This window comes from Oncorhynchus nerka, linkage group LG7 (assembly GCF_034236695.1).
Source record: "Oncorhynchus nerka isolate Pitt River linkage group LG7, Oner_Uvic_2.0, whole genome shotgun sequence".
Classification (NCBI taxonomy): Eukaryota; Metazoa; Chordata; class Actinopteri; order Salmoniformes; family Salmonidae; genus Oncorhynchus; species Oncorhynchus nerka.
Window position 1 is genome coordinate 18,807,999 of NC_088402.1, and position 16,479 is coordinate 18,824,477.

The window sequence follows — 16,479 nt, forward strand, 5'->3', positions numbered from 1 at the left end:
CACACACATATGCACACAAGCGGTTGCTATGGTAGCAGTTACCTTGTGTGTCAGAAAATGTGGGTGGAGAGACTCCGCCTGAAACTACATCTAACATACAGGAGGGTGAGTCTATCGCTCGAGCACACCACAGGAGGTTGGTGGCACCTTAACTGGGGAGGACGGGCTCGTGGTAATGATTGGCTCTAACCAGAATAGAAAGAGGATGTCTGTAATAATGTACTTGTCCTCCTGCTCAGTTGTGCACTGGTGCCTCCCACTCTTTCTATTCTGGTTAGAAACAGTCATTACCACGAATATTCGGAAGTATTTAGACCCCTTGAATCTTTCCACATTTTGTTACGTTACAGCCTTATTCTAAAATCGATTAAATAACCCCCCCCCCCATCAATCTACACACATGTTTGCAAATGTATTAAATATTAAAAACAGAAATACCTTATTTACACAATTCTTCAGACCGTTTGCTATGAGACTTCAAACTGAGCTCAGGTGCATCCTTGAAATGTTTCTTCAACTTGATTGGTAAATTCAGGTGGACTCAAACATTTCTACAGCACTGAAGGTCCCCAAGAACACAGTGGCCTCCATCATTCTTAAATGGAAGAAGTTTGGAACCACCAAGCCTCTTGCTAGAGCTGGCTGCCCGGACAAACTGAGCAATCGGGGGAGAATGGCCTTGGTCAGGGAGGTGACCAAGAACCCGATGGTCACTGACAGAGCTCCTGAGTTACTCTGTAGAGATGTGATAACCTTCCAGAAGGACAACCATCTCTTCAGCACTCCACCAAACAGGCCTTTATGGTAGAGTGGCCAGATGGAAGCCTCTCCTCAGTAAAAGGTACCTAGACTATAAGTCTATAAGTCTATGCTAGGTAAAGCTCCGCCTTATCTCAGCTCACTGGTCACGATAACAACACCCACCCGTAGCACGCGCTCCAGCAGGTATATTTCACTGGTCACCCCCAAAGCCAACACCTCCTTTGGCCGCCTTTCCTTCCAGTTCTCTGTTGCCAGTGACTGGAACAAATTGCAAAAATTGCTGAAGCTGGAGACTTACAATTCCCTCACTAACTTTAAACATCAGCTATCCGAGCAGCTAACCGATCGCTGCAGCTGTACATAGTCCATCTGTAAATAGCCCACCCAATCTACCTACCTCATCCCCATATTGTTTTTATTTTACTTTTCTGCTCTTTTGCACACCAGTATTTCTACTTGCACATCATCTGCTATTTATCACTCCATTGTTAATTTACTAAGCTGTAATTACTTCGCTACTATGGCCTATTTATTGCCTTACCGCCTCACGCCATTGGCACACACTGTATATAGACTTTCCCCCTATTGTGTTATTGACTGCACGCTTCTTTATTCCATGTGTAACTATTCCATGTGTAACTGTGTTGTTTGTCGCACTGCTTTGCTTTATCTTGACCAGGTCGCAGTTGTAAATGAGAACTTGTTCTCAACTAGCTTACCTGGTTAAATAAAGGTGAAAAAATATATTATATACAAATATATTTTCTAAGATTCTGTATGGATGGATGTGTGAGCATCAATGTCCTAGTATACCTGTTAGATTATGTGTGTATGTGTTCCCAACCCTCACCTTGGCTCAGGTAGACTGGCATGCTCTCAGACTTCAGTAGGCGCTGGTGCTGGGACTGGGAGTGTGTCTGCAGGGGGGCGTGGCCAGAGAACATGGGCTCGGTTTGGGGGCGGGGGGCTGCAGTGAGGGGGGAGGGGGCAGAACGAATCTCGCTGTTGATTGGAGAGATAACGCTGGCAACACCCCCTGATATGGCTGGGGCGATGAGCTTCCTCCCAAAGCTGAGCAGGCTGCTGGAGACTTTGTTGATGTTGAGAGGAGCCGTCTTGGCACTGGCACTGAGGGGGTGGGAGAGAGAGAGAGAAAAAAGAAAGTTAGTTCAGGAAGATATTGTGAAACAACAAAGTGTGTGTGTGTGTGTGTGTGGTTATTACGATCATTGTCCCTCATGCTCGTGTGTGTGTGCAAGCAAGCTTACCGGGTGCTGTTGACCAGGTCTGCCCCTCTGGTCTTGTAATAGTCCAGATTCTGTTGGAACTGGTAGTTGGCCGGCCGAGGATTGTTCTAAAGGAAAAGGTATTGACAGTGAATACAGCTCAGCTTAAATAGTGATAAAATAGAGACGCTGTGAAAAATAGTGTGTGTGGTCTCACATGGTCCCAGATCTCCATGTGGTTGAGCCAACTACTCTGAATAACATCGCCATGCCACACTACGAACTAGAGGTCTTAATGGGTCCGGGCGGACCTGATATTACCCGGACCAGGTTCTGAAATTCTAACTTGTCATCTGGGTCAGGTCCTGTTGGATTGTTGTCAGGTCTCTGGCCTATGTAACTACAGCTGATAGACCCGAGTGGACCCAACGACAGCGCTGCATAACCAGCATATTTATTTTACTCTAATAAGGTTACTTTATTAACTACTAGAAGGCCTAGCCAATACACACAGAGTCAAAAACATTAAAAACACCTTCCTATTATTGTGTACTCAGAACAGACTCAATTCTTCAGGGCATGGACTCTAAAAGGTGTCGAAAGCGTTCCATAGGGATGCTGGCCCATGTTGACTTCAATGCTTCCCACAGTTGTGTCAAGTTGGCTGGATGTCATTTGGGCAGTGAAGGGACATAAGTCAGGACAGCTCATAACAAACCAGAACACCGTCAGGGCAGCGACCCTGCCGTCTCCAACACACACCTTCAGGGTGGAAAAACAACCAAGTAGAGGTGTGTGTTGCTCATGTCTCTCAGAAATGTGTGTGAGCTCTTACCTTGGGGTCTCGGAGGAACAAAGCCTTGTGTAGTAGGGTGTGGATGTCTCCTATAGGTGGGTAGTGCATTAGAAGGCCCAGACAGGTCTGGAAGTTACTCGCTATCACTGAGCCAGACAGGGGAACAACACAAACAGTTAGCAGGCTGACTGGCTGACAAGCTGACTAACTGATTGACAGCTGATTGATGGGCAGTGAGGGAGGTCCTTACAGGCATCTCTGATGTAGAGCAGCATGGCTACGAAGACATAGTCCACCAGGTCTAGGGTGATGCTGTCAGCGAACAGGGCATCCCACACCACCAACAGGTCCTGCAGGGGGAACTCACGGCCAAACAGCAGACGCACCCAGCGACTAGAGATATACACAGATACGCACACAATAAAGACACGTGTACACACACACAAAACAGACGCACCCACTGACTAGAGATATACACGGATACACACACACACTAAACAGACACACACACACACACACTAAACAGACGCACACACACACACACACACACACACATACATTATACAGACGGACACACACCGACTAGAGAGACTGATACACACTGAACAGATGCACACCCACGCAGTAAACAGATGAGTGGGAGCAAACACACTAAACAGACGGACACATTATACAGAAGCACTCACCGTCTAGAGATACAGACTGACACGCACACACCACACCATCCATACAGACGGACACATTATACAGAAGCACTCACCGTCTAGAGATACAGACTGACACGCACACACCACACCATCCATACAGACGGACACATTATACAGAAGCACTCACCGTCTAGAGATACAGACTGACACGCACACACCACACCATCCATACAGACGGACACATTATACAGAAGCACTCACCGTCTAGAGATACAGACCGACACGCACACACCACACCATCCATACAGACGGACACATTATACAGAAGCACTCACCGTCTAGAGATACAGACTGACACGCACACACCACACCATCCATACAGACGGACACATTATACAGAAGCACTCACCGTCTAGAGATACAGACTGACACGCACACACCACACCATCCATACAGACGGACACATTATACAGAAGCACTCACCGTCTAGAGATACAGACCGACACGCACACACCATACCATCCATACAGACGGACACATTATACAGAAGCACTCACCGTCTAGAGATACAGACTGACACGCACACACCACACCATCCATACAGACGGACACATTATACAGAAGCACTCACCGTCTAGAGATACAGACCGACACGCACACACCACACCATCCATACAGACGGACACATTATACAGAAGCACTCACCGTCTAGAGATACAGACCGACACGCACACACCACACTATCCATACAGACGGACACATTATACAGAAGCACTCACCGTCTAGAGATACAGACCGACACGCACACACCACACCATCCATACAGACGGACACATTATACAGAAGCACTCACTGTCTAGAGATACAGACTGACACGCACACACCACACCATCCATACAGACGGACACATTATACAGAAGCACTCACCGTCTAGAGATACAGACTGACACGCACACACCACACCATCCATACAGACGGACACATTATACAGAAGCACTCACCGTCTAGAGATACAGACTGACACGCACACACCACACCATCCATACAGACGGACACACACACCATCCATACAGACGGACACACACACCAGTCATACAGACGGACACACACACCAGTCATACAGACGGACACACAGACACACACACACCATCCATACAGACGGACACACCATCCATACAGACGGACACACACACACACACACACACGGACACACACAGACACACACGGACACACAGACGGACACACAGACGGACACACAGACGGACACACAGACGGACACACAGACGGACACACAGACGGACACACACATACACACCGACTAGAGATAGACGAATACACACCACACACAATAAAGACACGCATACGCACATGCACTTAGACCCAGACACACAAACACAGGTGGCGATACTCACATGCCGTATATCTGTGGGGCGATCTCCAGGCGGTTGACGTGCATGTGCAGCTCCACATCGTGCTTTTTCACCAGCTGGTCCTGGATGCGGTTCACTTTGGTTACAATGGCAACGGACGGCCCCAAGTCTTGCGGCCGGGCAAACGGCATGCTGGTTAGCATTTCCTCCTTTCCCTGAGGAGAACGTCAACACGAGGTTTAGACGGCGTCATCACAGCATTGGAATAACATGAAACATGAACATAACATACAATGCTGGAATACGTTAGAATTAGCAACGTTATCAAAAGTGTTCGGTTTAAAAACAATCCTAATGAATGGATAAAGATACTCCAAACTTTTTGAATTGGTTTTAAATCCATTAGGTATAAAACATTTTACTGACACGGACAAATAATGAATAAGAGTTCAGGAATTTGTGGGAATTTAAGTATTACATTTGTCAAATTTACCCTACCCGTCCACCCTACCTGCACCGTCTAGGTCTACCCTACCTGTACCGTCTAGGTCTACCCTACCTGCACCGTCTAGGTCTACCCTACCTGCACCGTCTAGGGTCTACCCTACCTGCACCGTCTAGGGTCTACCCTACCTGCACCGTCTAGGTCTACCCTACCTGCACCGTCTAGGTCTACCCTACCTGCACCGTCTAGGTCTACCCTACCTGCACCGTCTAGGTCTACCCTACCTGCACCGTCTAGGTTACCCTACCTGCACCGTCTAGGTCTACCCTACCTGCACCGTCTAGGTCTACCCTACCTGCACCGTCTAGGTGTACCCTACCTGCACCGTCTAGGTGTACCCTACCTGCACCGTCTAGGGTCTACCCTACCTGCACCGTCTAGGGTCTACCTGCACAGTCTAGGGTCTACCTGCACAGCCTAGGCCTACCTGCACAGCCTAGGCCTACCAGCTCTGTCTAGGCCTACCGGCTCTGTCTAGGCCTACCTGCACTCACCTGCTCCGTCTAGGCCTACCCGCTCCGTCTAGGCCTACCCGCTCCGTCTAGGGTCTATCGGCACCGTCTAGGGTCTATCGGCACTGTCTAGGCCTACCTGCTCGGTCTACCATATCGGCACTGTCTAGTTCTACCTGCACAGTCTAGGCCTACCTGCTCTGTCTAGGCCTACCTGCACTCACCCGCTCCGTCTAGGCCTACCCGCTCCGTCTAGGCCTACCTGCACTCACTCGCTCCGTCTAGGCCTACCTGCACTCACCCGCTCCGTCTAGGCCTACCCGCTCCGTCTAGGCCTACCCGCTCCGTCTAGGCCTACCCGCTCCGTCTAGGCCTACCCGCTCCGTCTAGGCCTACCCGCTCCGTCTACCTTCATTCATCTGCGGCGTCTAGACTGCTTCACCACTGAAGTTGGAGACATATCTCCCGCACTAACTTTAAGCATCAGCTGTCAGGGCGGCTTACCAATCGCTGCAGCTGTACACATCCCATCTGTAAATATCCTAGAAATACCTATCTCTACTTGCACATCCATCACTCCAGTGTTCATTTGCTAAATTGTCATTAATTCACCACTACCTCCTTACTTCATTTGCACACACAGTATACAGATTTTTCTATTGTGTTATTGACTATGTTTGTTTATTCCATGTGTAACTCTGTTGTTGTTGTTGTTTTTGTCGCACTGCTTTGCTTCATCTTGGCCAAGTTGCAGTTGTAAATGAGAACTTGTTCTCAACTGTCCTACCTGGTTAAATAAAGGAGAAATAAAATGTAGAAATGAATTACTGTTGTTGTGTATCAATAGAGGGGTACCCTCAGATGAAAAATCAACATGCTCCAGGTCTATTAATACTCTACATTGTTTGTGAGATCAGACATAATATCACCATAATCTGAGTGTTCATTTTTGAAAGTTGCTTTCATTTCAGGGCATTTAAATTTGTAAATCTGTCAACTGTATTAAATGATCATTTTTCTCTATTCCGCAAAAAAAGGAACAACCACCAAAATAAGTTCTCTGTCTTGTGAAACAAGTGTTGAGACAATTTGTTAAATCCCCAACAAAGCTTCAGCGTTCTTATAGATGCAACGTAAAGAAAATGTATTCCATTGAGCTCATTTAAGCCATTGGCGGAGTGTTTCTGACAGGTCTTTACAAAAATAGCTGGTGAGTGTTACAACTAAAGAGTATTAGCAGGAGTACTACTACTACTACTGACCCTTCTGACTTCCCTCTGGAAGCTGGAGAACCAGGGTTCTGCTGTCTCCATCAGCTGGGAAAACATGGCACTGCACAACAAAGACACACAGATGAGAATGTCTCATGTTAGAAGTCTCTCGGACCTGTTCATATTATTGCCATCACCTAGGACAGGGATGGGCAACTTTGATGGGGGTAGGGGCCACAAAAAAAACAGAACTGATCACGAGGCCCCCCCGCAGACAAAACATTTTACCTGCCCCCCTCGTGAAAGCGAAGATAAAAACAAAATGTGGGTTTATGTTCATTTCATGCAATTCTACACATTTTGCCACAGGGTTGAGGTAAATGATGATCAATGGACCCCACCCCGGTCATAGTTCAAGTTTGGTAAGGTAGTCAAGCGGCCAACTATTTAATAAAAAAACATTTAGCTGACAAAGGCTAATTTAGTGTATTTTACTATTCTAACTCTCAATAGTAAGTTGAGACCCTGACTGAGTTCCTAAAATATAAATGTATATAAACATGATAATAAAAGTGAAATTAGTTCACAGGCCTAAAGACCAGTTGGCCATCCCTGACCTACGATGTGATGAATGTAGGAGAATAATGAATATTTAACTCACTAGGCATCATGCTCCTGGAACATAGGATTCAGTAGAGACAGCATCTCCTCACTGTGGACCAAAGACAAAAGCATTAGATCATTACAGACCAATTTCGAGGAATGGACAGGATAGGGTTAAACTGAAGGGAAGTCAATGTGGAGGAGGAGTGCAGGTGTGACTGACCTGGGGTGGGCGGTCTCGCTGGCGTGCTGAAAGGCCTGATGGTCACAGTGTAGGACGAACACAATAGGAGCCAACAACTCATGCATTCCCTGCAGAAAGAGAGTGTGAGAGAGAGTGAGAGCGAGAGACAGCGTGAGAGAGCGAGAGAGAGCGAGAGACAGCGTGAGAGCCAGCGTGAGAGAGAGAGAGAGCGTGAGAGAGAGAGAGAGCGTGAGAGAGAGAGCGTGTGAGAGAGAGAGAGCGTGTGAGAGAGAGAGAGAGAGAGCGTAAGAGAGCGCAAATGGCCCGTTTCTCTCAGCGTGATGTATGAGGTGTGTTCTGTATTGAGAGAGAGAGAGACACAGCGCGCCAGAGAGACACAGCGCGCCAGAGAGACACAGCGCGCCAGAGAGACACAGCGCGCCAGAGAGACGATCAGACTGCTGGAGGAGAGGTTGAGGGGGATGGCGTGTGACAAAGAACAACCCACTAGAGGTGGCCACCTCCACAGAGAAGCCAGCAGAACAGCCCACCTCAGCACCTGACAAAAGTCTCGACACCACAGCAGAACAGTCCATACCAGACCCTGACCATAGAGTCGACATCACAGCAGAACAGACAAATGAAGAACCCCAAGCCTAGCGGCTCTCACCCCCTCTGAGCACCCCCCCCCGATAGCCCTTCTGACAACCCCCCCACACTCACTGAGGACAAACACAAGACACAGATTGTACTCCTTATGGACTCAAATGGGAAATATATAAAAGAAAAAAACCTTTTTCCCCAAACACAGTGTGTCTAAACTCTGGTGTCCAAACACCCAGCGCACCCTAGACCTTCTGTCTGAGGACCAACTAGGTTCACCTAGCCACATAATAATACTCACAGGCACAAACAACCTGAGAGCACAGCAGGAAAGGGTGGCCACAGCACTGAAGGGAGTGATTAAAAAGGCTTCTTCTACTTTCCCCAACGCACAAGTGGTTATCTCCACTCTGCTACCACAAAAAGACTTCCACCCTGCCACAATACAGCAGGTAAATGCAAGTATTTCCCGTGACTGTGCCTCAAAACCAAATGTTTTCCTGGCCCACCACTCCACCCTGGACTTGAACAGCCTCTATGACCAGGTCCACCTCTACAAGGCAGCAGTGTCCACCTTTGCCCGGACTCTAAAGGACATTGCTCTCAAACGTATCCCCAACACTTCACACAGGAGCAACAGATCAATTAGACACCCCACCCAGACCAGCGAGACACCCTCCCAGACCTGCAGGACCCCCCCCTGGACCTACACATAGAGGACCCACACCAAGAGGACTTACATCCAGACCACAGCACCCCCAGACACATCCACACCCCTACCCCAACCAATCAACACCCCCCCACGTCAACCATGCCCACACCCCATTTAGGCCCCCTCAGATCAGACCTATGCCACTCCTGCCCACCCCATGCACCCCACCCCTGCAAAGAGGGCCTCAACATGAGTCACACATACGCCCAGGTAGTGAGCGGGCAAACAGGCCCAACCCCCACTCTTACACTTGCCCAAGCCAATGGCATTTACCAGATGCTCAGCAGGCTCTGCTCACACTTACTGGCCTGAGGCCAAACCACGACCAACAACATTGGACACTTCATCGAACAAAAAGCCTTCACTATATCATCCTGGAATATCCAAGGCCTGAGGTCATCTGCCTTTGGCTTAAAGAGCAGGAACCCGGACTTCACCAAAGAAATCGGTAATACAGACATTGTCATCCTGCAAGAAACCTGGTATAGAGGAGACGGACCCACTGGTTGCCCTCTAGGTTACAGAGAGCTGGTAGTCCCATCCACCAAACTACCAGGTGTGAAACAGGGAAGGGACTCAGGGGGTATGTAATTTGGTATAGAGCAGACCTAACTTACTCCATTAAATTAATCAAAACAGGAATATTTTACATTTGGCTAGAAATTCAAAAGGAAATTATCTTAACAGAGAAAAATGTCATCCTGTGTGCTACCTATATCCCCCCACTAGAATCCCCATACTTTAATGAAGACAGCTTCTCCATCCTGGAGGGGGAAATCAATCACTTCCAGGCCCAGGGACATGTACTAGTCTGTGGCGACCTAAATGCCAGAACCGGACAAGAACCTGACACCCTCAGCACACAGGGGGACAAACACCTGCCTGCAGGTGACAGCATTCCCTCCCACATATGCCCCCCTAGGCACAACTATGACAACATAGCCAACAAAAACAGTTCACAACTCCTGCAGCTCTGTCGCACGCTGGGTAATATATATAGTCAATGGTAGGCTTCGAGGGGACTCCTATGTGTGACGACCCTCCCACTCTGTCTGCCGTATTCGCTCTTTGTTCTTGTTTCCTTATTAGGATGCCGGTGGGCGGAGTTGGGAGGGTCGTCAGCTACATGGGAAACACCTGGGCCAGGTGTGTCCCAGGATAAATACACCACTTCCACATTCATGGAGGAGACTCTCTCCATGCAGACACCTTTACAGATTTTGTTGTGTATCTTGGTGGCCTTTTGGTTGTTTGCTTTGGCACCTTTCAACACCCTGCATTATCACATTCACACATGCAAAACACTCACACTACTGATTACACACACCATTGTATATTGTACTTAGTTTACTTTATTTAATAAATATATGTTTTGTTACTCCTTATCTCCACGTTGTCTCTTTGTTATGGTTCGTGACAAGTGGGAGCCTATCCGGGATCTTTGAACGTATTGGTTTGGGAGAACATGGAGGTAATGTTAAGTTTTGCACATGTTTGCATATTGTGTGAGTTTGATAGGCCCAGTATTGGTTGCCTTTGTTGTTTGGTTTGTTTGCTGCGTTGGAGTATAATGGTTAGTTTCCAGGACCTGCCCAGCCTGGAAACTCTTGTTCTACTTGCTGTTGGGACATCAGTCTGAGGTGAGTAAATTGGCTGTGTACCTCGGTGGGAGATTTGGGTAGGGTAGTGGAACTTGCTACCTGGAGCTATAGCCTTTTTCCCCTGATAGGCTTAGCGACTTTCAGTTTTGAAATATGTTGGGCATGGATAAATGTTTTATTTTTGTGTGGTGTCTGGACTGAACAATTGTCTCGGGGGCACATCCGTGGCTTGGTGGAATTTGCCAGCATGCTGGGGAGTTCTATTTCCTTGCCAGCATGCTACAGTGTGTAAATACCCACCGAAAATCCGCACGAAGACTATGGTTGAGTTATTGTAGGTTTTGGGGAAGCTCCGTATCTCATCTCTCTTCTGTGGTGCTCAGGGTGATTGTCATTTCTCTGGTTCTGGTCTGATGTGCTCAGCAGAGGGGTTGAGCAATATTATTTACTTATGACTATGGTATCTCATGTAGACAAGATCATTCGCTTTCCATCAGAAGAAGTTAGAATTATGTACTACAGAACAGCTGTTGAAGATCGCTGAACACTACAAGGTTGAATGATTGAAATTCTGTTACGTTGGGAAGTGACTATGAATCGTTGGAAGTTGACGTAAAAATTAAGGACCCTGATGTTCTATCTTTCCTGTCTGTTCCCTCCTGGTCTTGTGTTCTTCTTTCCTCTTAAACATTGCTTCCTATGCGCAAAGGTTTCTGAGGTCTGGGGAGGAGGTTGGCTGGGGCAGGTGGCGGTGTCAATTTGGGAGGCAGAGGCTGTGTCAATTTGGGAGGCAGAGGCTGTGTCAATTTGGGAGGCAGAGGCTGTGTCAATTTGGGAGGCAGAGGCTGGTATGTTTATGGGGGGGAATGTGACGCCCCTCCCACTCTGTCTGCCGTATTCTCTTTGTTCTTGTTTCCTTATTAGGATGCCGGTGGGCGGAGTTGGGAGGGTCGTCAGCTACATGGGAAACACCTGGGCCAGGTGTGTCCCAGGATAAATACACCACTTCCCCATTCATGGAGGAGACTCTCTCCATGCAGACACCTTTATGGATTTTGTTTTTGGTTGTTTGCTTTAGCATCTTTCAACACACTGCATTATCACATTCATGCATGCAAAACACTCACACTACTGATTACACACACCATTGTATATTATATTTAGTTACTTATTTAATAAATATGTTGTTACTCCTTATCTCCACGTTATCTCCCTTTTGTTACGGGCTTTGAGCTAGTTCGTGACATTTGGGAGGTACACCTATAGCTCATCTCTTGGCAGTAGTACTGTAGACTACTTTAACTTCTTGCGACTAGGAGGCGCTCTTAAAAATTTGATGAAAAACATTCCCGTTTTAAACAAGATATTTTGTCACAAAGATGCTTGACTATGCATATAATTGACAGCTTTGGAAAGGAAACACTGACGTTTTCACAACTGACGTTACAGGCGAAACCCAGATAAAAATCCAACCACGAAGTGCAGCATTTTTTGAAACCGCCTCATGGCTGTGCTTACGTTTTCAACAGCATTGAAGAACGGCTGTAAGGGACCATATATAGCAAGCAAAATACTGAGGTAGCCATTTTTCCAATCGCTTATGAGAAACCAATTGCCGCGACGGATATATTATCGAATATATGTTAAAAACACCTTGAGGATGGATCCTAAACAACGTTTGCCGTGTTTCTGTCGATATTATGGAGCAAATTTTGAAAGTGTTGCATTTTCCGGTTGATTTCACCTACAAAAATAATATTTTTGGAAAAAAGGAACATTTGCTATCTAACTGGGAGTCTCCTGAGTGAAAGCATCTGAAATTCTTCAAAGGTAAATTATTTAATTTGGTTGCTTTTCTTATTTTCGTGAAAATGTTGCCTGCTGCCAGCAGAGCCTAGCAGAGCATTATGCCATGATAAACTTATACAAATGCTTGTCTAGCGTTGGCTGTAACGCATAATTTGAAAATCTGAGTTGACAGTGTTGTTAAAAGGCTAAGCTTGCGTTTTTGAATAGCAAAAGTTTAGGGGTATTTATGCTCGTCGCAAGAGGTTAACACTGACCTCAAACCAGTCTCTCTCAGAGCGTTAAAAGTCAGCCCACTGACACCCCAGCAAAATCAGTCTACTTTAACAGAGCAATACTCATGATTGAGGCATCAAAGCCAAAGGAACTGAGTAACATTAATTAAACGCAGTTTGGAAACCTACCAAACAATTAGGCAACAAATTCAATCCCTTTTAGACAATTTCCTGGGTAACATGTTCCACTGTAAACTTGGCAGTAGAAAATCTTAACAGTATACTTGACCTCTCAGCTTCCCTATCAAATTTAAAATAGAAAATGATTGATGAATACAAGAAACTGAGAAACCTGTCCAACCAAATTCACTAAAACAATACAGAAAGAAGTAACAGCACGTCAGAAATCAGCTCAATGTAATTGAAGAATCTAACCACTTCTGGGAAAATTGGAAAACACTAAACAAAAACAAAGAATTATCTATCCAAAATGGAGATGTATGGGTAAACCACTTCTCCAATCTTTTTGGCTCTATAACAAAGAATAAAGAGCAAAAACATATACGAATCAACTATTAAAGACTACCAGAACCCACTGGATTCTCCAATTACCTTGAATGAGTTACAGGACAAAGTAAAAAGCCTCCAACGCAAAAAGGCCTGTGGTGTTCATGGTATCCTTAATGAAATTATCAAATATACAGACTAAAACTCTGGCATCTTCCCCAATATTTGGAACCAAGGACTGATCACCCCAATAACTACCATGGAATATGCGTCAACAGTAACCTTGGGAAAATCCTCTGCATTATCATTAACAGCAGACTTGTACATTTCCTCAGTGGAAACAATGTACTGAGCAAATGTCAAATTGGCTATTTACCCTGCACACCCTAATTGACAACCAAACAAACCAAAACAAAAGGCAAAGTCTTCTCCTGCTTTGTTGATTTCAAAAAAGCCTTAGACTCAATTTGGCATGAGGGTCTGCTATTCAACTTGATGAAAAGTGGTGTAGGGGTTAAAACATACAACATTATAAAATCCATGAACACAAACAAGTATGCGGTTAAAATTGGCAAAAAACACACACATTTCTTTCCACAGGGTGAGACAGGGATGCAGCTTAAGCCCCACCCTCTTCAACGAATTGGCGCGGGCACTAGTAAAGTCTGCCTCACCCTATTAGAATCTGAAGTCAAATGTCTACTGATGATCTGGTGCTTCTGTCACCAACCAAGGAGGGCCTACAGCAGCACCTAGATCTTCTGCACAGATTCTGTCAGCCCTGGGCCCCGACAGTAATTCTCAGTAAGACCAAAATAATGCTGTTCCAAAAAAAGGTTCAGTCGCCAGGACCACAAATACAAATTCCATCTAGACACTGTTGCCCTAGAGCACACAAAAAATTATACATACCTTGGCCTAAACATCAGCGCTACAGGTAACTTCCACAAAGCTGTGAACGATCTGAGAGACAAGGCAAGAAGGGCTATCTATGCCATCAAAAGGAACATAACATTCAACACACCAATTAGGATCTGGCTAAAAATACTTGAATCAGTTATAGAGCCCATTGCCCTTTATGGTTGTGAGGTCTGGAGTCCACTCACCAACCAAGACTTCACAAAACGGGACAAACACCAAATTGAGACTCTGCATGCAGAATTCTGCAAAAATATCCTCAGTGTAGAACACCAAATAATGCATGCAGAGCAGAATTAGGAAGATACCCACTAAATATCAAAATCCAGAAAAGAGCCATTCAATTCTACAACCACCTAAAAGGTAACAATAACAAAGCCATCACCTACAGAGAGAGGAACCTGGAGAAGAGTCCCCTAAGCAAGCTGGTCCTGGGGCTCTGTTCACAAACACACCCCACAGAGCCCCAGGACAGCAACACAATTAGACCTGAACAAATCACGAGAAAACAAAAAGATAGATAATGCTTTCCAATGTGTCAAGTAATTAACAAAAAAACTGAGCAAATTAGAATGCAATTTGGCCCTAAACAGAGTACACAGTGGCAGAATACTTGACCACTGTGACTGACCCAAAATTATGGAAAGCTTAGACTATGTACAGACTCAGTGAGCATAGCCTTGCTATTGAGAAAGGCCGCCATAGGCAGACATGGCACTCAAGAGAAGACAGACTATGTGCTCACTGCCCACAAAATGAAGTGGAAACTGAGCTGCACTTCCAAACCTCCTGCCCAATGTATGACCATATTAGAGGGACATATTTCCCTCAGATTACACAGATCCACAAAGAATTCGAAAACAAATCCAATTTTGATGAAATTCCACAGTGTGCCTTCACAGCAGCAAGATTTGTGACCCGTTGCTACAAGAAAAGGGCAACCAGTGAAGAACAAACACCATTGTAAATACAACACATATTTGTGCTTATTTATTTTCCCTTGTGTACTTTAACCATTTGTACGTATGTATATAAATAAATAAATTAAATTAAATGTGTAATGTCTTTATTGTTTTGAAACTTCTGTATGTGTAATGTTTACTGTTCATTTTTATTTTTTATTTCACTTTTGTATATTATCTACCTCACTTGCTTTGGCAATGTTAACACGTTTCCCATGCCAATAAAGCCCCTTGAATTGAATTGAGAGAGCGAATGGCCCATTTCTTTCAGGGTGATGCATGAGGTGTGTTCTCAGTATTGACCGGTATCATTAAACTTCATTATCCAGTGGCTAGACGTGTGTCACTTCCTGTTAGAACACTGACTGGTCATCGTCCTCTCTCCGTCTGTAGCACTATGAAGACAGTACACTGTCTAGTCTATGGGGTGCATTAGCATGCCTAGTGGCATATCTAACACATGTGTGCCTCTAGAAATCTTAACTAATGCTGGAATGGTACCTGTTTGTACAGTAACTGTTCATTCTCTCGGGCGTAACAAAACAAGATGTCTGTCAGCTTAGTCCTTACGTCCTCCTCTTGGAAGTAACGCATCTCAGGAAACCTACAGACAGAATAGAGAGGGGGGGGAGAAGAGAGATAGTGTTTATTTCAGAGGTGTACAGTAGATATGAGAATGACAGTCTGATAAACATTTAAATACAGCTCTGGTTAACAGTTAAGAAATGTTAAATCAGACTCACGTTCTCATAACATCCTGTTTGATCATCCCTCTCAACTCGTTGTCCTGGAAGAACTTGTTCCACAGGCTCTGGACAGGAGGGAGGAGAACACAATGACATATGGACCAGGAAATACACCATAGACTTATTCACCTAGCCTCCTACGACCAGACTGATTATAAAATGTTGTACACGGTTCCCATTCCCCATTGGGGTCAATACACAATACAAGGACATTTGGGTAAATGACACCCCAACATAATGTGTCTTAATAGGGTGCTGGGCACCACAAGCCAGAACAGCTTTAATGCATCTAGATTCTACAAGTGTCTGGACGTCTATCGTAGGGATATGACACCATTCTTCCATGAGAAATGTTGTTGATGGAGGTGGAAAACCTAAGTGTTCAATTGGGTTGAGATCTGGTGACTCAGACGACCACGGCATATGGCTTACATCGTTTTCATGCTCAACAACCATTCAGGCACATCTTGTGCCCTGTGGGTGGGGGCATTGTCATCCTATGGGGGCATAGCCATGGTAGCCTAAATAATATCCAGCATTTTTATGACCTTAAACATGGGATGTTAATTGCTCCATTAACTCAGGAAACACACCATGTGGAAGCAATCTACTTTATATCCGGCATTACATCATTTTGTCAGTTACCTGTATAC

At 45.6% G+C, this 16,479-nt stretch overlaps 1 protein-coding gene across 4 annotated transcripts in view; it reads right to left on the minus strand.

Moving 5' to 3' along the window:
* The window catches only part of LOC115131283 (TBC1 domain family member 5-like), a 44,145-nt gene that overhangs the window by 6,837 nt on the left and 20,829 nt on the right, over positions 1-16,479 (minus strand). For 3 of the 4 annotated variants that reach the window (XM_065020282.1, XM_065020284.1, XM_065020285.1), the window contains 11 exons: positions 15,824-15,891; positions 15,582-15,684; positions 7,796-7,884; positions 7,631-7,681; positions 7,021-7,090; positions 6,456-6,545; positions 4,844-5,016; positions 3,035-3,177; positions 2,824-2,930; positions 2,031-2,116; positions 1,613-1,890 (listed from right to left, as the gene is read on the minus strand). In XM_065020282.1, coding sequence (XP_064876354.1) covers positions 1,613-1,890; positions 2,031-2,116; positions 2,824-2,930; positions 3,035-3,177; positions 4,844-5,016; positions 6,456-6,545; positions 7,021-7,090; positions 7,631-7,681; positions 7,796-7,884; positions 15,582-15,684; positions 15,824-15,891 — 1,258 coding nt within the window. The remainder of the gene's footprint in view (positions 1-1,612; positions 1,891-2,030; positions 2,117-2,823; positions 2,931-3,034; positions 3,178-4,843; positions 5,017-6,455; positions 6,546-7,020; positions 7,091-7,630; positions 7,682-7,795; positions 7,885-15,581; positions 15,685-15,823; positions 15,892-16,479) is intronic. The other variant, XM_029662863.2, reaches the window with a different exon arrangement.